Genomic DNA, 27,994 nt, shown 5'->3' with positions numbered 1-27,994 from the left:
TTTACTGATGTTCTCATGAAACAAAAGGTGGAGAAAACGGTAAAAAAAAAGACATATCCGATAGTGCTCAATTTTTTAAACATCAACTGAAATTTATTGAGACAACGATAAATTAAAATTCTTATCATAAGAAATTTATCACGATAAATGATAAATAATAAATGATAAATGTCCACCCCTACTCTTCACACTAGAGGAGCTCCAACTGGATGGATTGACTGACAACCTGTGCTTATTTGGACTACTTGAACTCAAAGAAGGAAACCGAATCAAGCAGTTTCTTCAGCATTTTTATCTGAAGTCACGTTGTGAGATTGTGACAGTATTACAGAAGAAGATACATATAAAGAAGAGAAGATGGATATGATCTCACAAACATGAAAACCTACAAGCAGCGACATTGTCTCCTCAGGTTTACTAATCTGAAAAAAGACATCTTAAAAGAAAGTAAAGCCACTGTGAAGGCTTTTGTTGAAAGAACAACAGTAAATTGCTATTTTACAGCACTTGCAGAATAACATTACAAATCTCTGTCAGAAAACAACATGTTGGATGACACTGAGCAATGGCTTCTTTTTTTCAGTCCACACAAGCTATACAAAAAACACCAGCTACCAATCAGCTCCCATGTGAATGTTTTTTAATATTTCTGTTGGGATACATGGTGTGAATTGATTTGGACATCTGTGACAAAGTAGTCAAACCAGTTTTCCTTAGATGCAAAAAGAAAAAACATTCGGATTTGAATCCAGGGAAACATTTTGATGAAGGAACACTGAAATGTCCAATGAGCTCCATCTTACAATTAATATGCCTTGCTTCTTCTTCTTTATTATTATTATTATTATTATTATTATTATTATTATTATTATTTTTAAAGAATTATGGAAAAAAGTTATATAAAAAGTGCACTTCCCTCTACCATATGGTACTCAAACAGTTCGTTTAGCTTAATAACAGCGTCTTGTTGCCGTTCACATGTATTATGCAATGTTAATATGATATGATTTACTCTTACATACAACTTTAGTAGATATACTAGACTACATTTTTCAAAACGTCTTGACATCCATCCACTTAAGAGCAAACATGACACATAAATAAAAAAAACCCAACATAAATCAACTGCACTAACTTGTAAAACTAGCAAGAAAAGCGATAAAGAAAGGCAAGTATGCTAATTATGTTACACACTTATAAAGAACTTAGTGAAATGCATTACAATGGCTGATCTAGAATCTAAGAAGTGTGGAGTATATTCTCCCCAATCTTCCGGCCAGCTTCCTCACCAAACATGATAAAAAATATCATTTTACATGATGCAGTCTTCTTACAGTCCTTTGCAATTCCCACTGAGGCTCGGCTCCGGGTTGTAACACTGAACGCGTTGAAGCTGTGTCTGGTATCATACACCAATCTAATGCGACTCCCTTAGAAGGTTTCTCGAAGCATGAACTTAAAGAATGGAAAAATGTTAAAACGTGGACAGAGCACTTGATCTCTGGATTTGCACAGTGTTTGGTGGGTTCCAGGTAAAGACTCAGATCCACATCCAATATGGCTACACGCACCGTCACAGCAGCCTCCCCTATTCCCTGGGAAACTGTTTAATATTGGCTCTGTGTGCTACTGTGAAAGGGTTTTTTGGATTTCAGTGGCAATAAAGATGGTCTTCGGTAATGTTTGGTGGAGGACAGATGTCTTGTTATGGTGGAGGAGCAACATGGCTTACTGCTATCGTGACCAGGTGTGGACACGGCGTGCTTTGGAGACGGGGTTGGCCAGCAAAGGATTCGGCTCCTCATAACTTTAGAGCTAATCATTTTCTGGTACATCCATGATACAAATCTCCTGTTCCACTAAGCTGCCTCCTTGATTTGAGATCTTTCTGACCACTGGAGGACAGGGAACCCACCCTCATATAAAGGAAACCAGTAGTAGCCAATTAGAAGATACTTAGGTTTGGTGATTAATTAATGGTCAGTTGCTACAAAGGGCCATTGTGTGTTCAAAGAAAATACGCCCACACTATTACACCACCACTACCAATGGCCTGTTAATAAGCAAGATGAAGATATGCATCATTGTTGTTCCCAGTAAATTCCTACTCTAGTATCTCAGTTTGAAATCGAGACTCATTGGGCCAGGTGATGAAGTTCTAATCCGTTACTGTGACCCTTTAGGTCAGACGCCTTATGTTCCTGCGTTTAGCTGACAGGAAAAATGTCATTCCTGATGACGGCACTGATCAGTTGATGAAACTCTTAAAATGCTCACTGATCTACATCTGGATGTATTGTTAGTGCTTGGTGAAAAGTAGGCCACAGTGATACAATACAAAGAGCCATACATTTCACTGTCAGAGTGTTTGATGCTCTGTTACACTAAGGGCTTTGAAGCTGAGTTATGTACATCATGTTCCTCCGCCTGCAGTCCAGTAATAAGGTTTCTGAGTGTAAAGCAAACTGTGTTTCTGTGCTCAGTAAATAATCAATATGGCTTAGTGGATATCTTCATGCAGTCTGTTCCTCCTGGATAGATTCATTTACACCGGACTTAACTTGTGCTATGAGGGCGGTCACAGTTTGTTTTTGCAGTTCTTTCCAGCCATGACGGCGGGGATGCTGATGGGGAGACAACGCGTTTTCTAGGGAAGCCTTGTGAAAGTATCCACACCGGTTTTTACGTTATGATTACACTTTGATCTAAGCCAGGGGTGAAGAACTGTAGTCTGGCAACTTTTAGATGCGTCTCTGGTCCAACATAGCATCCTTAAATCAGTCAGCTTCTAAATCTTGACTGTTGCCCTGATTAACATTCTCCTGGTGCGTTGATATTCAATGACAAACTGTATTTATTAGCAACATGGTTTCTGAGTACAACTGATTGCACTTGGTTATATTTAGCACTTTACTATGTAAAGGAGATCAAGTGCATATGCAAGACAGGCTTTTTTACGAGCAAATGTTTTTGAAAGCCACGTATCATTTTCCTTCCGCTTCACAGTTGCGCGCCGCTTTGTGTTGGGTTATCACGTGAAATCTCAGAAAAACATGTCTGTGGTCGTAGCATGGTAAAGTGAGTAAATGTTGAAGGAGGATGAATACTGTTGCGAGGCCACAGACGGCCACAAAAGAGAACGGAAGAGAGCCGAGTCGATCCGCCAAAGTCCCGTAAGACTGAGATCGGATCTTTCTGCATTTGCACGCAAAGGGAGAGCTGGCCAGGCCTTTTCCTCGGAGGTAAAAACATGGAGGGGTTATGTTTACATCAGGAGTAGAGGAGAAAGAGGACGCTTACTTTCCCTCTGCGTGAGAGAGCGCTATGGGTAAGAGGAGCTCTGAAATCAATATGTGGCATGCTACAGAGCAACCCATTAAGGGTCTGTTTTCGAAAACCTTGTCAAGGTGCTTCCAGTCAGGCTCACCTTGAGTATTTTCCTCCATATATATTTGCTACGTCTTAGATGTTACTTGTGAGCAAGATCAAGTCCTCCAACAAACAAGCCACTGAAACGGGATGTCTGGTAGTTTAGCCGTCGCCTCCTGCGCTACCTCTGCTCCTCTAAATGGTTTGTGAAGGTTATGGGTCAGGCAGCGTTTTAATTGTTAAGGCAGTAGAAAAAAGTCTAGGAAGTCCTGTTTCCAAATGGAATAAGAGCTAACATATGGTCAACGATAAGAACAAGACAATACAGCATTATTAGGAAAGTCAGTGGAAGAGTTTTCACACTATTGTAGTCTAAAAGGCAGCATCGTTATTATATGCCACTCCCCAATTCATCGCTTCTGTTCAAGAACAAGAACTCCGTCGACATTTCAGTCCTAACATGTCTTTCTGTCGTCCGCTGAATGCACATCACTACTAGCGTCAGCATAAACCTTCCCTGTCATCTCAAACTAGAAAAGTTCCCCTTCAGACTCCCATATCCCATTCCTCCTTCTTTATATAAGTTACTCCTCTTATCTCCTCTCTAGAAATGCCTCCCTGTTCTCTTCTTCCTCAACATGGACAGTTAGTCTTTGTTTCTGTCCCCTGTGTGAGTCTCACTCTCCCGTCTTCCCGCTCCACATCCCTGTAGAGCAGGGACTTCTGGGCCTTCAGGCGGCAGGCCAGCGACATGAAGATGGAGTCGACATTCTGACTTTCCTTTGGGTCCTTCGCTGACGTCTCGAACAGCAGCATGTTGTGGGAATCCGCGAACTTCAATGCCATGTTAGAGGGAACCTGTGGAAAATGGTGACGTTCAGGGAAAGCTTGGCGCTGAAGTGTGAATGAAAACAAATGAATCAACATTTCCTTGAGTTCACCAACCTGGATTTGATCCACAAGGTCACATTTATTTCCCACCAGAACTCGAGGCACTGACGCCGACACCCGATGGCCATTGCACTCCTGCAACAAATTGAGACACAAGAATCAGATTTGGATTCAGCTGTATCGGCTAGGTTTGTGCGCACGTGTTAGCAAATCAGTGAAACTGAAAAACTCACACTGACTCATTATGTTCTTTTTGCTTATATGACGGCATATCAAATTTATTGTAGACTGAAGAAAAGGAGTACAATTCCGTCAGAAAATTCAAAAATTTTATCGAAAAAAAACAAGGACATTTCTGAGTTTGGAAAGTCAAATATTTGCTAGAAAAACAGAAATTTTGAGATTAATCTCAACTTGGAAATTTTTCAAAAAAATGTTTTATTGTTTTTTGGGGCAGAAATTTACTCCTCTTGTTTTTTTTTATATATACAATGGCCCTGAATGCCGTCATAGGTTAACATCCAAGTTTACTCCACAGTAACTATTAGGGAAATGAAGGCTAAAATAGTGAGAAAAAAATCGGCCTTAATATTTAACATTTTACAATAACAATAAACCTTCAATAAAAAACATTTGCAGACCCTAATACAAAAGACTAATAGGAAATTGTTGTTTTTTTCAGCTTCTGCTGACCTCTATCCATGTCTGTAGGTTGCGGAAGGAAGCCATTTTGGTTACATCATAAACAAACACCACTGCGTGGACGTTGCGGTAATAGTGTTCCACCATGGATTTGCGAAAGCGCTCCTGACCTGCCGTGTCCCACACCTGCACCTGTAGAGACAGACAGACAGATTATATTTTCTTCATTAATGGTGACCTTTCTTTTCTCAGTCTATAGTTTGATAGATGAGGTTGTATCAGAACCAAACAAGAACTACAAAATCCACACTTGCAGGTTTTATTGTAACCTTTTAACGATTCACCAAACAATACCAAAAAGAAAGGTATAATGTTATGAGGATAATTACTGGAAATAATAGGAGAATAAAGTCATAACATGATGACTTTATCTGGTAATATTAGGACTTTATTGTCTGAATATTGTGATTTTATTATTGAAATAATATGACTTTATTCGCATATTTTTACAAATTTATTCTCATATTTTTACAAATTTATTCTCATGTTTTTTTTTTCGACTTTATTCTTGGCTTTTTTTTCATAGTACGGCTCTAATGCTCTGTCGTACTTTGCTTATTAAACAATTGGAAGCTAAATTAGAAATGTTTTCTGGCAAAATATTAAGCTGAACTTGTAATTCAGTACCTTCTTGTTTCAATATCTTCAGGCCTCTGTGGAGGAATTTTGAGCCTCTATTATTTCTCATGTTGCTTCATTTCATTAAGGTTTGCAGACATCTGTTTCTGCATAGGTCCTGTCACACCATTTCAGTCTGTGTTTGAGACCATTGTTCTGTTGACGACCCAGTTTGTGTCACGTTTCAGCTTTGTGATGGCAGAAGGCTTCAGCATACGGAGGAGTCGATGATCTACTCAGTTCTCCACCACCGTGCTTCGCTGTTGGTATGAGATGTGCATTTCGGCCAGACATCTTCACTTTGGTCCCATGTGTGAACATTGCTCTACAAGTCTTGCAACTCAGTCGGATGCAACATTTCAAACACTACTCTCCTCCAAAATGTAAGCAAGAGGTTTTGAAATCAGAATCTATTTTCCAAAAGGTTATCTAAGTAGACATCTCCTCTGACTTCTCAGTGCCCTCAGTGCCGAGCCACTCCAAAGGGAGAAGACAGATGGAGGACGATGACCGGACAACCCGGCACATGGAACCAAGATGTTCATAGATCTATTGGAAGCAATAATCGCTTCCCTGAGGCCTGTACAAGTATCTCCTCATCTCCATTGCATGCCGCAGACCAGAAAACAGCCAAAAAATGTTGCTTTTACAAAGGAAGTCACAACAACTGATGATCAACCAGTAATCAGGTGAATCTTATCAGCAGCACCTTCATAAAACGTTTGATCTCGAGGAAGCAGCAAGGCTGTATTTCATTTTGGCTTCATCTGATAACAAGAGAAGAATCTGTTCCATGTGTTTGCACAACTGAAATTAGGTTTAACTAAGAAAAACGAAATGGAACTAGGAAAAGTCCAGCTTCTTTTCTTTCTGTCCTTCAAAGGACAAGCAGCTTATGAACCGCTAATGCATCAACATTACAACTCCAGGCATTGTACCAAGACGTTCTCACAGCTTTAGGAGAGCGCCGTTCTCTCTAACTCGATGGAATTATCTGCGTGATCAGTAATGCAACAGACAGTCAGTATTTAGCATGGATTTGATAACATCTGACTGGTCTGTTGCCGAGTCAGTGCTTGGTTGCTGCGGTGACACCGGGACTCAGTGGCAGAATGAGAGGGGGAGGATGAGTTGGTAAAACAAAAACATGATTCTTCACACTGAATAACTAGTGCTGCAAATATACATGCAAAGATTAATATTCCATTTATCGTGAGGCGGTTTGATTACATGGGATTGATCCTGACACACACACAGCCTTAAAGTGGAAGATGTTTGTACAGGAGGTTCAGTGGTTTAGACACGCAGGCCTCAGGGGTAATGTGGACAGCATTTAGTGTCTGTTTTTGACTCAGCATTGTGTGTGTGTGTGTGTGTGTGTGTGTGTGNTGTGTGTGTGTGTGTGTGTGTGTGTGTGCGTGTGTGTGTGTTTGTGTGTGTGTGTGAGTGCGCAGGGGGAATCTAAGGTTGCAGGCATTTTGTTCCTTATAGACACAGATCAACCACTAGAATGAGGCTGGGTACTCAGAATCACAAACTTCAATGTAATTTCTAGAGATCTTGGGTGACAGATCAACTTTTATTAGTGCATAGCTGTGATAAAAATGTGTTTTTGTTTTGTTACTTTTCCCCCCCAAAGAACAATCTAAAAAGTGATTCAATACTTGTGCAGTTACACTCTGGCCATCTCAATTACTTTGCAGTGTTCAAGTCCTGCCATTTATTCTCAGTTAAGTTTAGACATGGAACATTTTAACACGTATGGTTTGATCTAAGCCAGGGGTGTCCAAACATTTTGTTACATGGGCCAAAACAAAAATAATTAATAAAACTAAAATCACTAAATATGTTGTGATTTTCTTTTTTTTTACCTACTCAACAATAAACTAAGCATGAATTACTTTAATTAAACAAATAATCTGATTTTTTGTTTGTAGGAATGGAGTTGTCAAATGTTTTTCTTTATATATATTTTTTGTCCTTATTAAATGAAAAGCCACCAGATTGCTTAATATGTTGGGCTCGATTGAAGAAAACTGCAAAAAGATTTTGTCTGTTCTCAGCAGTAAAAGAAGGATCTAGGTCAGTCTTCATTTGCTGTATGTAGCCAAGGTTTAAAGCAGCAATTAGCAGATTTAGCTTCACCAAGATGAACTTCAGAGTACGAGTCACAGAACAGATGTGGTCCTGGTTACCGTGACAACAGAAGGAAAGCAGAAAACTTGGGGGGAAAAAAAGATCATTCTGTGATATTGATTTAACGATACAAAAGGTGGAAAAATGTGAGGATGCTACAATTACCGATTTGTTAAAATCTCCTTTCCTGTTTTTGTCTCAGTATAAGTCTAAATTAACCGTATAACACCTATATTGTCTTGCTTTGTTTTCAACAACAAAAGGCAACAAATCTTTCAAGTTACCGTGAATTTCTGCGTCCATTTCTTAAATATAAAATACATGGTACAGTGGCGCAAAAAGTGGGTATGCACTACATGCGACGCATAAAGGCGCTGCGCTAGGGGGCGCCAAATCAAGGACTGAAAAATTATTCTGTATTGAGGCGCCATTTCTTTTTCTTCTTTTTTGAATCGTGTTCCTTCGACGGCGTTTTTACGCCCATTGTAGATAGAGAGAAAGGAGGAGTAAATTTTCTTAAGTAAATAAATACATAAAATAAAAATTAAATTTGAAACTTTGAGAATAAACTCAGAAATATTCTAGAAAATACTTGGAAATGTCAGAGTTAAAAAAAAATTACTTTTGAAAGTCAGATGTTTTCAAAAAAAAAAAAAACATTCTGACATTAGTCTCAGAATTTCTGTTTACTTTAGCCTCTTGCAAATTTTTTACTTTTCCTGCTCAGAAATGTCCTTGTTTTTATTTTTATTTTTTAATAGTCTAAGATTATTATTTATTTCTCCTTTTCCCCCTACCCACAATAACCCTAATAGGCCGTCTGATGTTGTCGACTGATGACAATAGAGAGGCAGAAAAAAAAAGCTATCGGTGGCAGAAAACAAACAAAAAAAGGACAGACAAGGATAAAAATGTTACAGGGATGACAAAAGCTTTTCAAAGTGGTTGATAAACAGTAGGTAAGTTAATTCAGTCTATCCAGAGGAGGCTTGCAAAAATTCAGGTTAACTCAAGTTACTTGTAAAATGACAGGCCACTGTTGTTTTTGCAATGTGAGCCGTAGTTACAGGTGTGAAGGGTGCTATAATACATACCTCAGAAAGTACATATCAGCACCCCTGCCCATAGATAATCAATAAAGCTGAGGAGGAGAACTGTGCTTTCACAGCCTGGGGGATTAATAAGAGACCAGGCCCGAGTCATCCTCTGAGCTGAAGCCCGGGGAGGGGGAGGGGCGGAGGGCGAAACACCGCTCCTCTCGTCCACATCCAGCTCCGCCGCTGCCTTTACCTTGATGGTCTCCCCTTCGATCTCCACCGCCTTCTCCCTAAAGTCCACGCCGATCGTGGCCTCGGTCTTGTCGGGGAAGCTGCCCCCCGTGAAGCGGAAGGTGAGGCATGTCTTCCCCACGTTGGAGTCCCCGATGACGATGATCTTAAAGATCCGCGTCTGGATGCTCGTATCCAGGGAGGAGGTGCTCAGGTCCACGGAGGAGGTGAGGCTCGGGGCGGCGTCGCTGCTGCTGCTGGCTCGACTCCGGCCGGCTCTGTAGAAATCCATGGAGGATGTCAGGATGGTGACATTGTCGTCCGCTCGGTTTCTTCTGGATGCTCCTCTCCCCGCGCTCCCTTCTCCTCCGATGCCGCCGCCCGGAACTCGGGTCTCCTCCTCCGGGGAATCCTTGGTCATTATTGCCGGAGGAGGCGATGCGCAAGTCGGGGTGCGTGAATGGAGAGAAGTGGGGGGTTGGACGGATTGAGAGGAGAGTGAAGGGAGGAGAAAGGGAGGAGGAGACCAGAGATGCAACAATGACCACGATGCTGTCTTTCAGCAAGTGACGGAAGCCTTAAAGGGAGAAGAATCATTATCAATTTAACAAAACAATGACTGATTTAAGCCTGAATCACAACAGCATGAATGCATTTGTAAGTTTTTAAAAGTAATTTATCTGAATTATTATTATTTTTTTTCCATTCTGGACTTCATCTTGAAAAGATAAGAACTGGTTGTAGATGTTTGTACTTCATGGTTCATCTTTTCTAATCTATTTGGTAGAGATGGGCGGATCTATCCAAAAATATCACTAATATCGATTCTAAGTTGGTGTCAGTATCACATTATTACCAGCGTGATAAGATCGAAACTTTTAGTTTCAGATTACCTCTTGACAATTTTGTTTTGTTTCTATATTGTAGTTTAGAAATTCTACCTTAGAACAGATTTCGGTTTGGATTTTCTCTCAAATGATAATTTTCTGTGCTCTGTTTGCTTAGAAAAAATATGCATACTAATGTGTTTTGCTTTTCACTTGCTGTGTTTTGCTTTTTTTCTGGTTTGTACTGGTTGTCATGTTAATATGTTATCAAAGTATTTCATAAAGGTGTTTTGTAGACACCTTTAAACTTTGTCTAAATTTTGTCACAGGTTTGAACAAAGATAAATAAAAGGAACAACAACAAATACCCATGAATGTCAGAAGTTTGATGATATATCAAACTTAAATTAAAAGTATCAGTATTGGTATCAGTATTGGCGATACAGGCCTTGTATTTACTTGGTATTGAATCAATACCAAAAAATGCAATATGTCACAGATAATTATTTCTCAATTATCAAAGAAAAAAATTATTGATTTTTCTGATTACACAGGACTGCACATTTCCTATCCTCACTTTATTATGTGCATGATAAATATTTTCAACTTTTTTCCCCCAGAAAAGTAACCAGCACATGTTTATGAATCACATGAACATGAATCAAAGAACTTCTAAATAAAAGGGTTTTTTTTCTTTTAGGTACAATGTCATGGCGACTCTGAATTTTCTCACGCAGCCTTGCCACATGATCTGATCAGCCAGTTCACATTGTCACATTCCACAAAATAACCCAGTTGTTAAAATGCTGAGGATTGTGGCAAACCTAGATTCCAGTCATCTTTAACATAATGTGAAGATGCCATATTAAATTAATACTATATGCAGTCATATTGAAATGTAAACTCTGTTGCATAACTAAATTATGAGAGCTACAGGGTTTTATTCTGAATCAGAACAAAATAAAGTGGACTTCATTGTCTCAGTCAGAACATCTAATAACAGAATTTTACTTATTTCTAAGTCCAAAAGGTGAGCTAAGGTTTAAGGTTTATTCTGTAAAAATTGACTTTTTTTTTCTTTTTACATTGAGTTGTCTATTTTTCTAATGACACAAAACTGTATCACATATGATCACATAATATTTTCTTGATCTAATAAATCTGTTTTGTCAAACAATACATTTTTCCCTCTCTTCAAAGTGACATAAATGATGAAAATGAGGCTGCTCCAGCTTCCTGTCCAGATATCCCCAACATGCTACTAGAGAGAGCAGCTGAAACACCAGCAGTTCAAACGTATGACGTTTAAAAAAGCCCTTCTATTCTCTATGGAGCGAGAATAGATTTATTTATTTAAATAAAATGTGGACTTTTTCTCCGTTAACGCTTAACTGAGAAAAAAGCCTCCAGTCGCTAGGCGGCAGCACTGTTCAAATTAAGCAACAGACTGCCTGTTCAAAAAAGCCAGATACTTGCTGGTGTAAACAGAGCTGACAGTGAGTGACGGAGGAGGAGACAAGCGCGAAGGTTTTAAAACATATCTACCTCCACAGAGGAGAGATGGAGAAGTTTGTGACAGTGTAAAGAAAAACGGCAGAGGAGGTTAGTAAAGAAAGTATGACGGATTATTAGGTCAGGCTATTTTTTTTAATACAAAAAGAAATACAAGAATTATACTACTGGCAGAATAAAGACGCAATACTGACTAAAAATGTCATTTGAATGAGAAAAACGCTTAGATAAAGTTATCAAGATCTGACATGACTAGCCCAGCAAGTCCGTGGTTCTTTCTTTGAAATGTTGAATAGTTTAAACAATCATTTCAAAGTCCTGGACAGATAATAATTTCATTTTGATGTGTTAAAAGGTTAAAAATGTCCTTATTGTAAAACTGATGCCAAGTTGCTTGCTCTTCTCAAACAACTTTTTTATACAACATTTTTTTTTCTCGTATTACAAACAAAAAACCTTAGTCTGGTGAAACTGAAGTTGACTAAAGGGCGACGCCACATCATTTTTCACCACCGTCAGCATCTTTCACCTACACTAGTTAAAAAACTACAGCACGTGGACTCTTTAAACCCAGACTAGATTAATTTCGACTAATAGCAGAATATTTAAAACCAAGTTTGTGATTTGTGAAACCTTTAACTGATTTGTGACACTTCAATAAAGGTTGATTTTTATTATTATTATTATTATTATTATTATTATTATTATTATTATTATTATTTTGCATCTGGACCACATGAGAACTTTATGGGACATGGAGGATTTTTTTTCTTCTTTTGCGTTACCTCGCAAAACGTCTGCGTTTTCTCGCAATAATGCACTAATCAGTTCGTGTGGCATTATTGAATAATGCAAGCCTTTCTTAAGGTGGCCATCGTACTTTCTGCTATAAGGCTTTTGTGAGATTTTTCCATGTATGTTAATATCTTATTGTGAAATGTCTGAAGTTTTATGTCTTTTTCTTTAGGATAGAAATGCACCACAAACCTGGGATATAAGCAGAAACTTTCCATAAGAAGGAAAGAAATAAAAAAAATACATCCAAACTATTTGGACTATTTCTGAGTTATCACAGGGTAATAAAGTCATCTGACAGTTTTGATTGTGTCTCTTTTATGTTGGTCTGAATGGTTCAAAGGGATGTTTTCATGTGCAGTTTCATCTCAAACTTACACAGAGAGACATAAACATGCAGTGAATAAATTGATTTACAATCGGTGTTTTGCACCAAAGAGTTCAGACTCTTTAAATATGTATACATTTGAAATTTTAAATTGACATTTGTGACTGTACACAAAATAGACCAGCAAATATTACAGTAAGCTTATTGCGAGGGAATGCTAAAGAAAAATGTTCCCCATGTCCCTTTGAGGACTCTGTAGACCTTAACTCCTCCTTCTCTAAAATGTGCATTATTTTACTGATATTTCCACTTTTAACTTTCTGTTTTCTTCATTTTTTTATCTTAAGTGTAGCAAGATTTGTTTTTACATTTTTTTTCTCTTATACCTGATCAGGGGGTGTCAACTGGGATAATGCTTCTAACAACTTAATGTTCTCTTTCTTCTGGCATTAACGTTTTGCTATTTTTAATACAGAATGTACTCCTATGCTAGTGCTTCTTTTTCAGTGTATTTGCTTAAACCCCCGGTGGGTCATGGTAGATGGCTGCTCACACTGAGCCAGCTTCTGTGGGAAGTTTCTTTCAGGTTAGAGGAAGTGTTTGCTCTCCATCACTACATGCTTGCTTGCTATACGGTTTTGCTGCAAAGTTAAAGACAAATGCAAAGTGGTTATAAATTGAACTTGGAAATTGTTTTGAGACATAATATAATTTCACTTGCTGATAAATTTCCCAAAATAAAAGGGCTTTCCACTAATATTCTAATCTATCTTTAAATACTGCTGGAATGTAGTGTGTTATTTTACTAGATAAATGTGTCACCAATTTTATGGAGACATAAAGACTGTCTTCACCATAGAGTCATTTTCTTTTTTCTGAAAACCGCAGCCAGACTGTTCTTGCGTTTAGCAAAAGACAAAGGAGACAAAAAAAAGTTTCACTTACCTTTTTCATTTGTACCTCACAAAGAAGCAGCACAGTGTTTGTGATGCTCAGCTTTCATTTGAACTCAACCCTGCAGTAGCATCACCTGCGAGACACACGCCCGCCCGCCCACCTCTGTTGACACGGCACAGCTGTCTGCCGACAGCAGACTGAAATGTGGACGGAATGACAAAACACTTGTCCCTATTTCTTCCTTTCACAAGCACAAACACAGGCGTGCCGCTCGATCTCTTCCTCTGAGAGACACCCACATAATCTCTTTCTCATACAGATACAGCGAGCACACACTGGCAGCGTTAAACAATCCCAAGGCTTCTGTCTTACAAAGCTCCCCTTCATCCTGGGTAAAAGGCCCGTTTGTCTCGGAAAGATGCTCAGTGGGACATTCACGTCCTGAAGAACACAAACCAGCAGCGAAAGACAGAAATGATTTGCATAATATGTAGATATTTTGATGCAGAAATCACACGCGCTCCCCGGTGTTCTGTTTTCAAATCTCTCTGCGCTGATTTCCCTGTCGTTCAACGCCAACAGCGATGTGAAAGTTCATTTGTATCCTTATAGATTTCTGTCTGTTTTATTGTTTTTGTCACACTTACATTGAATCTTTAATTTTGAAAAATGTATTTTCCATTTTCCAGACTGCAAACACACAGGCTGTTTGTTCTACTTGAGACAGACCAGAGTTTATTTTTCTCAGACAGTTTGCTTTGTTTAGGCTCATCATTTTCTGGACAACATGCTGGAGAGCTTCCTGTGGTAGCGCCCCAGATGAACAGCTCCTGTAATTTCTTGAAGGCAGTTGTTCTGCTTTCAGGGTTTCCCCCACAAAACCTGCTAAGCTCGACGGCTAGGGCAGTCAACCAGTGGCCCATCGTGTTTTTGTGTTAAAAAAATGTTAAAAGTCACAAAAATTCAGAGCTGCAGGCATCACAGTTTGTGTGAGGTCCAGTTCAATGTACCAACTATAAACTTAGTTTAACCTGTCTTTACTATCACTGTTACTGGTGTATAGAAGCCCTATTTAAATTAAATAAATGATACTTAACCTGGTAGGTGGGCAAGTAGGGCCTGGTGGCCTGCCAGGCTTATAATACACTGGGGGAAACCCTGGTTTTTAAAAGTGAGTTGTTAAAGTGAACCAAACTAAATGATGTTGAGAAATTTTGGGCTTTCCTCACCCAACTGAACCCGCCAAGACTAATCAGTGTTAAAACACCCCTAGAAGCGGCCTTGTGACCTTTTTCTGACCAATTAATGGACGTAACTTTCTCAACTAATCTTACATCAGAGCATGAGGTGTTGCTTTTTGAGTTTTTCTAGAATATTTCATAAAACCTTGCTAACTTCAGAAAGTGAGTACTGAGGTAATCGATAAAAACATCAACACCTGTTTATTCTGTTAACTCATAAATTATGCAAACATATTTTCATGTTGTCACAATGTGCCTGTAATGCCAGAAATGTGAGAGAATAGACACGATAATTACACTTGTAGAACATTATGCAATGTACATGTTTCAACGTAGAGCAAGATCTGAGAGCATTTTGACCTTCATATGGAAAATACCCCAAAATTTCCCAATATGTGGCACTTATCACCATGCTGTTGTTTGCTAAGGATCCAAGTATAATGAAGCCTTGGTAGTGGGGAGTTAGAGACCACAGCCACCCAAAAATAGCTGAAGTCCACAAATATTTTAGATTTTCTCTAAAAATGCTTATAACTGCCTATTTTAATAGTTCAAATATACCTTAATATGCAATAATACACACAATGGAAACAATCTGAGCCCAACTGCAGAAGCTAACATCCATGGTCTGCCTTATTTCTGCTCGTGGGGGTACAGCCAATCAGCACCAGGAAACATGAATGGTGCACCTGGATTTGCTGCTTTGTAAACGCCGGCCAATAACATGTCAAGTAGCATTGGTCTCAGGCATTCAGCCTCCGAAGCTGCATTTCCTTTAGGATATTTTTGATATATCCAACTCATAAATCTGCAAATGAGCAAATTTTCCACAAATAATTTTGTTACAAACCACAGAAAAAATGTGCAAACAGGTGTGTGTCCAGTTTATATTTGATTGTGACTCATTCAGGATAACATTTTGTGATGAACTGTACTGTTTCATGAAACGCTAAATTCCTTAAAGATTTTAAGACATGGATATAGATACAGTTGAAAACACTGTAAATTATATTTCTGCCATAACAGAGATAGCTATGTCTAGATATAAGCACCAAATTACACCCAGCCATATTAAGCGCCTACCCCTAGAATATTCAAACACAGAAGATCAACAACAATGCCACATGAAACTTTTGGAATGGTCAAGAAACCAAAGCTTCCTATAGAAAAATATTCTTCATAAAAATATATTTCAGTGTGAATCTGCAGAGTTGAACAAAACTTGAAATGCAAAACAAGTACTGTAGTTACAAAAAAATCTTATCCATAGTATCTCAAGCTTCAAAGCCACAGGTCAAGCTGTTTTACATCTGCCAGCAGAACATCTTGATCATGATTAGTCAGTCCCCAACAAAGAATTTTCACTCAGTCATAGTCTGCTATGAGAGTCATCTGGTCCCTCAAATGACTTGTAGGTATGTTGATTTGAAATCTGTTCCAAGGGCATTTTTAGCATTGCATTTGTAAATTCCAGAGTTTGTCAGCACCGGATTCTGTATGACCAGACTACCCCCGTCTGTCATATGAACCCCTCTCTGCACTGTGTAGTGGTTGTGAGGTAACAGCGTGGTACGCCCAGGTAACGTCCACGAAATATCTGGCTTTGGAATGCCTGTTGCTGCACACCGTAGCATGACTGGGGTTCCTCGAATGACTCTTGTGATGGAGGCCATTGTGCTTGTGATCCGGGGAGGGAAAACCATCACGATAACGGGGTAAGATAGAGTTGAGGATCCAAAAGAGTTTGAGGCTCTACAAATATATGTTCCCTTATCAAAGGGGGCAATCTGCCTCACGTGTAGGGTTCCATTGGTGAGGAAAGATATTCGACCAACGTTCTGTGGTTTGTCCAAAACTACTCCATTGGGTAGGGTCCATGTAATCAGTGCCTGTGGCCAGCTATCAACAGTGCAAGGTAGGTTCAGACTGAGTCCATAAGTGATCTTCATTCCACCTGATTGGATAAAATCATAAGAATTAGATTAGAAATTAACAAAGACAACAAACAAAACTCGGTTAAGCCATAGCCCATAGGCTTGGCCTTGGTATAGCAAATTTTGAGCTTAATTTTCTACTGCTGTTGTGACTCCAAATTATATCTAATTTCTGGAGGGAATACAAAGCATACTCTGAAAGAGAGGTCTTCAACTCATGTCCTCAAGAGCAACTCTCCTGCAACTTTTAGAGGCATCCCTGCTACATCAAACCCGAATCAAATGGTTGAATTATCGCCTCAGGAGCTTTTAATTTTATTCAGATTTATTGGAACAGAAATCTGTCTAAAAGTTGCCAAACTTGGAGCTAAAGACCCGTGTTTGAGGTAAGCAGCTCAGTTGATGCGATTAACCAACTGAAATTTCAGATAAGCCAAACACCTTTTGGATGCAATAAATCCGATTTAAGTGCACTACCTTTATTTTAGGGATAAAAAGTTTTTTTTCTTCTGGACATCATAACAAATAAGGACCAGAATAGTGATTACCTATTAAATTAAAATGATAACTACATGTTATGGATTTGAGAAGCGATAGCCTACCTGTTGTTCCTCTGATCACAGGTTTCCACCCAGCCTCCAGGGAATATCGTTTCTCTGCTTGTCCTGCTATGTTTCTTGCTAGGCACCGGTAAATTCCTTTATCACTTGGCGTTGGCTGATTGATCCACAGAGTCCCATTTCCAAAATGGTGAGTAATACGCTGAAGTCTCCGTCCGGGTGATAACATAGTCCCATTGGGCAGCACCCAAGAAATCTCTGGGATAGGCGTGCCGCGAGCAGGGCACTCCAGAATCAGTTCACCACCATCTTGCTTAATTGGTAAGATCTCAATGTTAGGACTGGCAAAGCTGGGTTTCTCAGCTAGCGACGCCACTTCCATCTCAACTGAAAGGGAAGCTTCACCCAGGTGATTTTTAGCAAAACACTTGTACCTGCCTGCATCCGTCTTCCTAACACCCCTCAGCTCTAGGCTTCCATTCTGGTGGACTTGGAAGCGACCGCCAAGGTAGGGTGGTGTTAGTGAGTGGCCATATGGAGTCAGCCACCAGACCTTGGGTTCAGGTTTTCCCTCCACTCTGCAATCCAGAAGTGCTGTTTGGTATGAAACAGCCAAAAGCTTTGCCGTAGTCTTCCCTCTCACACCGTTGATGTAGGGTTCCTGGAGTTCAGCTTCAACTATCATGTTTTTAATATCATCACCTGCAGAATTTCGTGCCACACAGGCATATTTCCCTTCATCGGCCAGTGTCACTTTCTTCAAAATTAACGTTCCGTCATCTACAACCCTGTATTTGTCTGACAGTGGTGGTATCACATCCGTATGTGGTGAGATCCATGTGATTCTGGGTTTAGGCTCACCTGTTGCCTGACAGCTCAGTTTGACTGACTCTCCCAGTTTCACTTTCACAAGTGATTGTGATTTTAATCCAATTTGTGGAGCATTTGATCCCAGTTTGACACTGAGTTTTCTTTCATCTTTGCCTAGTTTGTTCGTTGCGTGGCAAGTGTAGTCCCCTTCGTCTTTTCTGCCCATCTGCTGAAGAAGTAAAGTTCCATTCCCGTACATCACATAACGTCGATTGCGAAGGCCGCTGTCGTCAGACTGAAGGCCATTGTTAACCAATGTTCCATCTGGAAGACTCCAGGAGACCTCTGGGTTGGGTAGGCCAGTCGCAACACAATCCACCTTGGAACAAAAACAGTGAAGAAGAAGGAAGAATGATTCTGATGGTTTATGTTGTTTTATAGTAGAACCACAGTCTTGATGAAAAAACAAAACCAAACAGAAACCCAGAATTTTCTGTTGTTCGGTTTACAATGGAAATTATAGAAGTAAAATTTAAACCGATACCTGTGACATTAGAATGAGAACAATATTAGTTATTAATATTCTGCTTAATTTTTTAGCAATTACCTGGAAATTCTCTCCGAAAGTCACTCTGGTCTGTGCGGTCCTTACATGTTCAATTCGAGGGGGAGTCATCAGCACTTCTACCTGTTGAGGTAAATACATATTTAATGTTTCAGACAAAAATTGGCATTTTCTAATCACATGTACAGGATTCAGTAGGCATTGACAGTTGCCAAGAAACATTGTTTTCACAATTCCTGGCAAGAACTTTGATATCTTGAAAATATTTGGGTCACAATCTGTACAACATTGTTTTGTGTTGTTGTTAAACATGGACATGTAAAGTGGTTAGCACTGGAAGACTACTAAAATGGTCTTTTGGCTATATAAAGTGAGTAATACACTAGCTTGTTAGCATTTGTAGCATTCACCATGGCAGTGACGCAGTGCAGACATGACTTTCTAGGTTCAAACCCCACATCAGACTGGAGGAGAAAAGGGGATTTAAGTGATTTTGAACATGGCTGTTGTTGGTTGTTGGTGTCAGTCAGACCTTGTCGTCTAAGTATTTCAGAAATTATTGATCTACTGTGATTGTTGTTCACAACCATTGCTCTTATTTTGCATTGAATGGTTTGGAAAAACATTAAGTGAGTGGCAGTAGTATATGTGAAACTGCTTTGTTGATGTCCAAGGTTAGAAAAAATTGGCATAATGGTTCATTTAAACCAAATCATGAAGGACACCATAAATCTTAAAGAAGTCAGCAGAAAACCAAACAAGGTGCAAGAATCAACGGGTTAGACTGCCACTGGTGGTATTAAACTGTAGAAAATATTTTCTTGGCACACTCTTGGCCTCTTAGTACCAGCTGAGCATTATCTAAATGCCACATACAACTTTAGTGTTGTCCATGTTGTCCGCCGCAATGTACCCATCTTTGGATCGTTTCTTCCTACCTGGAACTAGAAAGATGTATGTCTGGTGTAATTCCAAAATACACCAGTAAGCTAATTTTGGAATAAATTTTGGAGAATTGCAGCTTGTTTGAAAACATGCTTTGTAAGGGTTGATATAATAAAACTGTCAGAGGCCAAGAAAGACATTACTTTTAAGTCTTTGAGGAGATGTACAGATTAAATTGATCTTCTAAATTAAGATTAAGATTGATAATGAAAAAAAAAAAACAGACAAATGAGAGAAAAAGAGACCAACTGGAAAGATTATGCTGCAAACTGAACTTCAAGCTATTATGTTTTCTGGTCTTACCTGGAAAAGCTCCATGTCTTCCCCATTAGGCCTCTGAAAGATGCACTGATAATTTCCACCATCCAGCTCTGTTAGCTGAAGGATCCTGAGGGTCCCATTACGAAAAACTTTAATTGGTCTCTCTGGGCTAAAGGCAGAAAAAGATAGATTACAATATTGCAGTTCAATGTAGCTGTTGTTCACAAAGTCAAAGGATATTTCAGTTGCCTGTATTGATGCTCCAGGATGATCTTAGAGGGCAGCTGCCACAAAGTCCCTCTTGAGGATCCAGTGGACTCTGGACAATGGAGGTAGACAGCAGAACCATACAAAGCTGACACAACATGTTGACGGGATGGAGAACCATGACTCTGGGTTGGCGGGATGGGAAGAGGAGGAGGAGGAGGACGTTGGCCAAATAAAGAGGAGGAATCTTCTTTCACCTCCAGCAGGACTGTTCGCTTGGCAACACCCACTGCGTTGCTGGCCAAACACTCGTACCTGTAAAGGTAGATGGGAATTTGGTTTGTCAAACTCCTTCTGACCTTGAGCTCACTTTGCATTTGGTTATGAAATATGAAAAAGTTTACAGGTTGGAACCTTTATCAGAGAGGTTCCAGTGTACTTGAATGCAACTGTCCTTTATTTCTAGTGCTGACCTAATTCTAAGTTAACCTCGTCAAGTTCTAATACTAGTTAACTCTGAAATGTTCTGCCTTCCCCATTAGGCCTCTGGAGTTGATTACATTAGCCACATTTGAGGAAGTTTCTGAGATGAAAATTGTATTAACAGTAATATCAGTTGGATATTTTGTCTGTAAAGAGAGGAGAGAGGTTTCTATTCAATTCTGATTGGACAACATTCATGTTGTCATTTCATATACATTATTTATGAGACACATATCACCAAAGCATTTCTGACAATTAGGGCTGTGCAATTTCAGGTAAGCATCTAATTCCAATACTGCTGAAAATTGATAATGTCATTGATTACAATTAACCCTCCTTTTTGGGATCCTTTTCTTTCTTTACCATTAGATACTATGACATAAAGGGAGGACATGTAGTTTATCCACTGATTAATTGTTTCTGAGCATCCAAGGGAGGTACTTACAGATCTGAGTTGCTAAAATGTTTAGGAAGGCAGTCCAAGATACAAGGTTGTTGTCACTAGCTAACCGCTACATAGCTCTTAGCTTTACTCGTGAACCCTGTAAAAACACTTTGTTGCAGACTGAGGTTGGTTTGAATGGTTGATTAGTGAACGATGAACTGTCCTTGATTATTAATCAGGACAATTAGGTTAAAAGTTTAATGTCTGAGAAAAAATATTAACAAATAGGAAAAACTAAGCTACCACTATTCTGGAAGCGTCATTAGCTAAGGTCATAATGTTTTTTGTGTCTACTTTGATATTCACATCATCGCACCAACAGGCAGAACAAAGTTGTTTAAAAAAATCCAAAGTACTGTTAGTGATATGTTTAAATTCAATTAGATATTAATTTTATTAATTAAATTAAGCCAATTTACAGTTCATACCTCCCACCATCAGATGGCATAACATTCTTTACGAACAGTGTCCCATTTGGGAAGACGAATACTCTGCGTCCCAGAAACTGTGATGCTTTAACATGGACGCCTGATGGAAGTATCCATTTCAGAGCAGGCACTGGCTCGCCCTTCGCAGAGCAGTGGGCATACATGCTCCTGTCTGGGTAAATGAACTACTGTAAGCCACAAACAAGACTAGTTCTCAACAGGATTTGAATAGATTGCAGTAGATTTGTTTGTCATCTCTCACCTGGTTGAATGATCACTGTGTCCTGTACTCCTTCACTTATGCTCGGAGGCAAAGCTGCCACGTGGAGTTGATAAGTGACTGTGTCAGCACCAGCTGCATTGCTTGCTATACATTTGTAGTCTCCTTTGCTGGAGAAATTGGCTGAGTGAATTCTGAGTGTCCCGTTCTGAAGCAGCGACATTGGAGAAAGGACAGTGTGAATGGTTCCGGGGTCTCGCACAAACGTCCTGTCTGGGAGAATCCAGGAAATCTGGGCAGGTGGTTTCCCAGAAGCGAGGCAGTCGAATGCCACAGTTTTCCCTAAGTAGATTGATAGTTCTGGGGTCTTGGGCGGCTGGATCCTGGGAGCCTCCGTCTGGACTGCTAGGGTGATCACCATACGATCCGATCCAAACCTGTTGTGCGCTGTGCAGAGGTACTGTCCTCGATCCTGAAGTTGCACATTTTTAATGAAGAAAGTTCCATTCTTGAAGACTTCAAAACGTGACCCGTGTTTGGTGTTGGCTGGGATAGTGGCACCTAGTGGCAGAACAGACAACAAAACAAGATAAAAATTAATCATTTTCAACTTGACTTTGCTTTTTGTCTCTTTCTTCCATTATTTTTCTTTCAATATTTTACCTGTAGAGACTTTGGTCCAAGCGATGTTAGGTTCAGGGTTCCCAGATGCTTTGCAGGGCAGGAGCACATCATCCTCGGCCAGCACTGACACACTTGCTGTACTAAGTGTGGTTATACGAGGTTTCATCCCATTAACTCCAAACAACCACGGGAAAGGAGCAGCAGCTGTTGGATTCGGTGGGTTGATTTGTCCTTAAAAGACGTTTGACATAGCAAAACTATAAAGGGTGCAAAATAGATCTAGAAATATATGTTGGCTCTTTTTAAGACTTACTTCACTGAACAGGCCACCTACCTACATGCAGAGCAGGAGACGTTGTTGGGTTTCCAGGAGGGGTTGGGGGGAGTTCAAGGAATGATGAATATGATGGTTTAGCAGGCTTTAAGTGCTCATGGGAGTAAAAGTATGAAGCAGTGGCTGCTGGTTGTTTCAGAGTTAAAGGTCTATGCAGGGACGGAGAGTCTTTTTTAGGTGTGACTGGAGGAGGAGGTTTGTAGCCAACCCGGGGTTTTGGTGTGGCTATCCTTCCGAGCTGAGCAATCCGATCAAGCTGGGCCTGAAAAAATCAAAACCAGAGCTGGGCATTCTGAACTACTCTTACGCATACTGATTTTTATTTATCTATGTGTCTGTGTTTTGCAAGTTGTACCTAAAAGTTGCCATTTTAAAATATTTTAGGCAGTATATTATATTCTGACCTTGAAAATTTCCCAAAGTGTTTTTGCTGGTGATACGAGTTTGTACTAACGACCACTTAAAACTATTCAAAGGGCTGCAAATACCCCAAAAACCACTTTGGACACTTCTTAGGGCCTTTATCAGTGCGGTCAGTATATTGAAATATTTTACAAACTTCAAATTCACAGGTCAAAATTTGCAAAAGTAATAGCATGCAATAAATCTCTTAATTTATAACAAATTGTAGGAAAGTCTGTTATTTAGTAAAGACGATATTGACTTGTGATGACCGTCCAAGAAAATGAAAGTTATATTTTTCATGTTTTAAATGAATAAAACAAGAAAATAGTTGATAAATTTGCATACAGACATTACCAGGTGTACAATAAGAACCCTAAAATTTCACTGTCCCCAATCTAATTCAAAATCTCAAATGTGGCTAATTGTATAGCCACAGAGTTAAAAGTATATGCAGGGACGGATGATTGTAGATCATCCAAAAAGTATGTATAGCATTACCAGGAGCTTAAAAGAAGTTTGTTTTATAACATAAATAAAACACAAATTCTAATTCCTGAATAACAGGGCAAATAGAAATCCTGCTTCATCAAATATTTCAAAAACACAGCCCTCCTTTTACCTGTCTGTATCGGTTTCTGAGCCTCGAAAGAAACAGATGATCTCTTGTTTGGGTCTTGCTGTCAACATGATGATTTTGATGATTATGATGATAGAAATTGGAAAGGTCTATTCCTGAGACAGTGGGTGTGGGTTTTACAGTCTCAGCTGTTATTTCTGGTCGGTTGGTGACAAACGAGCCATGGCTCCACGGGTGAAGGAAAGGCCAGGATCGATGAGTGGGTGTCAGCCCTATAAACAGACCATGTGTTGTAACTTTGAGTGACTGCTCTCATAACTCTACAACTCATAAATCTACAACAAAGGTTGTTTGAGTAAACAAAATATACACAAGTTTCTGTATATCTTAGCTGTATTTACCTTGCCTTGGGTGAGGAAATGGCCTTTGACCAGACCAGGAAGGGTACATGGGGTAGTATTGATGATGATGATGGTGTGTGGACCAGCGGGAGGTTGGAGGAACTTTAGGGGGCCGAGAATGCCTGCTGGGATTTACTTGACCATGTCTTACTGCATTCCTGTCCTGATCTGTGTGTGTAGTCCTGGAACTACTGGTTTGTCCTCTTTCATGGCTGTTCTGATGCAGCCAAGGATGAAGTGGTTCCATGACTTGTGGGTGGTGGTTTTCAATCTTTTTAGTTGGTTTTGCTGTCTTTGGTTGTGCAGGCAGGTTTTGATCAGGTGAAGGTCTTGTGGTAACTCTTTGTCTGTTACGGGATGTTAACGGAAATTCATCTTGTGAATTGTAGCTCTGAGCAACGATCTCCGGTTTTGATTTTTCCTTGTGTCTCTCACCTCCCTTTGTAAATTTTTCTTGCTCCTCGGATGCGTTCATATTCTCACTCTCATTTACTCTTGCAAGGATTTTATCATTACTTTCATTGTTGCTGTCAGTTCCTTCTGTTTGTCCTTTGAGCCATTCTCTCTCCACTGGGCTTTTCTCAAGGTCTACTACATCTTCAGTTCTCGTTAAAATTTGAGTCTCCAACTTTGGAGTAGGAATGGTCTTTTTATTAGGTAATTCTTGTTGATTCAGATGAGGATTTTTTTCTCTGTCCGGTGGAGAGGGGGTAATGCTATCATGGAGATGGGTGGCAGGAGAGATTTCACTGATTACATCATCTGTAGCTTCCAAACTTTCACCACTCTTGTAGTCATAATCTTCATAGTATTTCTCACTGTTGTCTTCTACCTCATACTCAGCAGGGAGGGGTTCACTGTACTCCAGTGTAGTTGGAGCAGGGGTAGTTGTTGTTGTAGTAGTAGTGGTTGTAGTTGTAGTAGTGGTGGGTGTAGTTGTTGTTGGTGTGGTAATTGTTTTGTGAGGAACAGTTCCTTGGGGGTTGTTAGATGTTTGGTAGAAGGGGTTTTTGTGTGGTTTGAGTTTTCTCATTGGGGGCTTTCTACGTCTTTGAAAGGGTCTTCTCCTGTTAGACCAATCAGGAACAAAGTTTCTTCTTCCCTCGTCAATTTGTTTGGTTTCTGGTTGTTTGACAAGGAGATTAGGTGGAGTTGTGAAACTTTGTACTGTTTTTGGGGTGTGATGAACATGCTGTAAGGATGGTATTGTACTTCCAAGGATAACAGGGCCTACAACTAACAGCTGATTTTGCTGTATTTTGGGTACTTTGTAGACATCCTCCATTTTTCCATTTCTTGAATGGGATTCAGGCTTGACCTTTCCTTGAAAGGGAAACTTTTTTTTCGTTGTATAATAAGGGGTTGTAAAGTACAATAAATTCTCTGCAGTTGTGCTCACACTAGAAGTTGAGGTTTTGACAGTGCCAGCTTGGATTGTTACTGTACTGGGCTCTTCTAGTGACTGCTCAGTAGGCAGAGGAACACTCGGTTTAGCTTTAGCTTTGGCCAGTATCTCCGCCCAGCGATTTGGATCCAATTCCTTAACAGATTTATTGGGCTTTCTCTTTAAATTTTTCATACGTGTTCTCTTAAACAAGCCATTGTTTGGTCGTCCTACCTTCTTTGGAAGCTGAGTAGCAAAAGGCCGTATAGTCTCTTGAAAGCCACCCCCTGAGCCCTCCCCTTCATCTGTTTCTACTGGCAAAATAAGTGGTTCTTTGTCAGTCTGTACTTTGATCTTTTCTACATCCTTTTCTCCTGTTACTTCCACCATGTGAGAAAGCATGTCAACTCCGTACAGATTAGAGGCTAAGCAGCTATATTCCCCTGCATCCTCCTGTGTCATCTTCCTAACCACCAACGTGCCGTTCTCCAACACTTCTGCTCTTCTCGTCTTTTGCGTTGGCAGGAGAACTTGGTTTTTGGGCAGGTACCACAAGGTTTGACTTGGCTGAGCTGAGGTCACCTCACAAGGAAGAGACAGAGAGTTCCCCGTCTTAAGCATAATGTTCTGCCCATTTAAAGCTGTTGGACTAAGTGACCGCTCTTTGACTGTAAGCCTAAGTGGCATCAAGTCCACAGCGGTTTTGCTTCGGACGATGCAGTGGTAGAGACCTGAGTCAGAGACAGAGGCATTGGAAATTATAAGCTGGCCTCTTTCAGATATTTCTACCTTATCTGTCGCTTCCTCTACTGTGGATAAATCAGGAAGCATCCATTCTACTTTTACTTCTGGGTCAGAGGTAACAGCACTGCACTCTAAATGGACCTGTGTACCCTCCGGAGCAGTTTGAACCCTTCCAGTTGTTCCTCTACGGATTAATGCCCAGGAGGAAGTAACATCATTGTCATCCTCTTGCCTCTCATGGCTGTTGATGGTTTTTGTGATTAAAGTGGTGAAATCCATGACAAGTTTCCTTGTTGTTGTCTGTTGCCTGTTTAGCTTTACTGTGACTCTAGGCTGAAGCAGCCATGCTGGTTCCGCTTCTAAATATCCTTTTAATTCTGTGAAATAGGGTGAGTTCTCATTGACAGCCTGGGAATACTGATACGTAACTTTGCTAGTATTAACCCTCTGTTGACCTCTCTCTAAAATTGCTGGGGTTTCATAGTAGTAAGCGACCAGTTGCCAAAGATTTTGCAGTGTTTCTCGATCGATCTCGCACTCCAGGATGGTCACCAGTGACACGTTCACAGATATCTCCATGGGTGACTGAGGATTTGAAGCCCATGCAATGGGTGAGCCATCGCCCGGCTGGCGCACATCACATGACACAAAAGCCCGGTTTCCATGGCTGTCTGAGAGAACGATGGTCAGTTCGCCCAAAGGTTTTTCTAAGTCCCGAGTGTATGGGAGGTCAGGCTCAGCTTCAGACTCCGTCCAAAGAGGATTGTCCCATTGTTTGAGGGGGGATCGAAGAACTGGGCGTTCACAGACGAGCTTGCCTACAGAAAGCTCCAGGAGCTGCGTCTGGTTCAGGAGTTGAGGATAAGAGCACTGAGGGCACGTCTCAGCAGAGCCGCGCTCCTTCTTACATTTCACTACTCCTGGAAAAGAGTGAAGAAAAAGAAAAGGTTGGAAGTCGCAAAACAGTGAAAACAGACAAGAAGAGAAAAAACATTTTCTGATATAAGCATGAAAATATATTGTCAACTGTTGCTGCTTATCCAAACAGAAAGCATATGGGCCTGATTAAATATGTTTAAAAATGTAACAAACGAATGACAAAGCTGTAATTATTTTACCCAAGAGGCAATGGAAGGGGGAGAGAAAGCAAATTAGCTTGGAATAAACAGCCACTAGTCTGATGAACCGGACCAAAGCAATATTTTCTTTTGGGTTCTGGTTCCATGCAAAAACAATGATCTCAGTCTCAGTAGTACTTTGTTATGATTTTTGTAAATATTCATAACAAAAGATCTGGTCTGATCCTTGAAAAAAACTTCCATGAAGCACTCTGTAAGGATTTTTATCTGTTTTCATTTTCATGGTTTCTTTATTGAAACCATGGGTATCTTGCTATCTGGTTATCTAGCTATCTTTTGTTATCTTCCCCATTTTGAAGAGAGGCAAAGAGAATTAGGTCTCTGAGTCACTTAATACCATGTTCAACTTAAAACAGTAAGGTGGGACTTAAAAAAATTCACTTACATTTATTCCTAAGGATTTATTTGAATTTTTATTTTTTTAGAAGAGTCAAGGAGCATTTATTTGTGACTTATATGTGAACATCAATAATGAATGAAGATAATCATTATGGAACCCCACATCTTTGGATGTGGGGTTCCTCCTGGTTCTGTTATGGGACAGCTTTTTTTGTTCAAGGTTTTTTGTGGCACCAGTGGTTTTTATTCATTAATAACGTGACAGGAAGAAGGGCAGAAAGAGAGGGGTAAGACATGCAGTAATAATCTTCTTGCTCTACAAGAGAGCATACGTTTTAAACAAAAAAACAAACAAACAACTAAATTAAAGTATGACATAACATTAAGCATAACCCAAAACAAATGAAAAGCAGGACTCTAATCAACCCAAAACCCAACTAGTCAATTAAGTAATAACTTGTGAATTTTAGCTTGGGTTTTTGAAGTACGAAATTGCCACCTGAACTTCAATCTATTACCGCCTGCAACAAGTCTTCCAGTTTCTTTTCAGAGAAAATTCAAAAGATCAGAGAATTAATCTGCACATCCACTCCAAAGCAGGACCA

General features: G+C 39.9%; 2 protein-coding genes and 2 long non-coding RNA genes across 4 annotated transcripts in view; 2 read left to right on the top strand and 2 right to left on the bottom strand.

The window, feature by feature from the left end:
• Positions 1-7,421, top strand: part of LOC103149289 (uncharacterized) — a 9,086-nt gene extending 1,665 nt beyond the window's left edge. The window contains exon 2 of the long non-coding RNA XR_001664272.1: positions 5,769-7,421. This is a non-coding gene — a long non-coding RNA (uncharacterized LOC103149289). The remainder of the gene's footprint in view (positions 1-5,768) is intronic.
• Positions 275-13,794, bottom strand: rab33a (RAB33A, member RAS oncogene family). The gene is made up of 5 exons (XM_007568368.2): positions 13,392-13,794; positions 9,007-9,561; positions 4,954-5,094; positions 4,315-4,395; positions 275-4,227 (listed from the first exon to the last, which is right to left on the bottom strand). The coding sequence occupies exons 2-5, from the start codon at positions 9,403-9,405 to the stop codon at positions 4,003-4,005; spliced, it is 846 nt and encodes a 281-aa protein (XP_007568430.1). The 5' UTR covers positions 9,406-9,561; positions 13,392-13,794; the 3' UTR covers positions 275-4,002.
• On the top strand, positions 8,438-27,994 carry LOC107838210 (uncharacterized). Its single transcript, XR_001664273.1, has 3 exons — positions 8,438-8,447; positions 21,833-21,837; positions 27,875-27,994. It is a non-coding gene; the product is annotated as an uncharacterized LOC107838210 (long non-coding RNA).
• The window catches only part of LOC103149287 (matrix-remodeling-associated protein 5), a 28,541-nt gene continuing 15,313 nt past the window's right edge, over positions 14,767-27,994 (bottom strand). Inside the window, exons 7-17 of the mRNA XM_007568366.2 lie at positions 23,784-26,831; positions 23,425-23,654; positions 22,401-22,662; positions 22,106-22,297; positions 21,485-22,003; positions 21,223-21,394; positions 19,909-20,181; positions 19,702-19,828; positions 18,496-18,576; positions 17,121-18,267; positions 14,767-16,538 (exon numbers count right to left, since the gene is read on the bottom strand). Of these exons, the coding sequence (XP_007568428.1) occupies positions 15,985-16,538; positions 17,121-18,267; positions 18,496-18,576; positions 19,702-19,828; positions 19,909-20,181; positions 21,223-21,394; positions 21,485-22,003; positions 22,106-22,297; positions 22,401-22,662; positions 23,425-23,654; positions 23,784-26,831 (6,605 nt within the window). The 3' untranslated portion in view covers positions 14,767-15,984. The remainder of the gene's footprint in view (positions 16,539-17,120; positions 18,268-18,495; positions 18,577-19,701; positions 19,829-19,908; positions 20,182-21,222; positions 21,395-21,484; positions 22,004-22,105; positions 22,298-22,400; positions 22,663-23,424; positions 23,655-23,783; positions 26,832-27,994) is intronic.

Source organism: Poecilia formosa, unplaced genomic scaffold (genome assembly GCF_000485575.1).
Source record: "Poecilia formosa unplaced genomic scaffold, Poecilia_formosa-5.1.2 Scaffold221, whole genome shotgun sequence".
Classification (NCBI taxonomy): domain Eukaryota; kingdom Metazoa; phylum Chordata; class Actinopteri; order Cyprinodontiformes; family Poeciliidae; genus Poecilia; species Poecilia formosa.
This window is presented reverse-complemented; position numbering and strand designations above follow the sequence as displayed.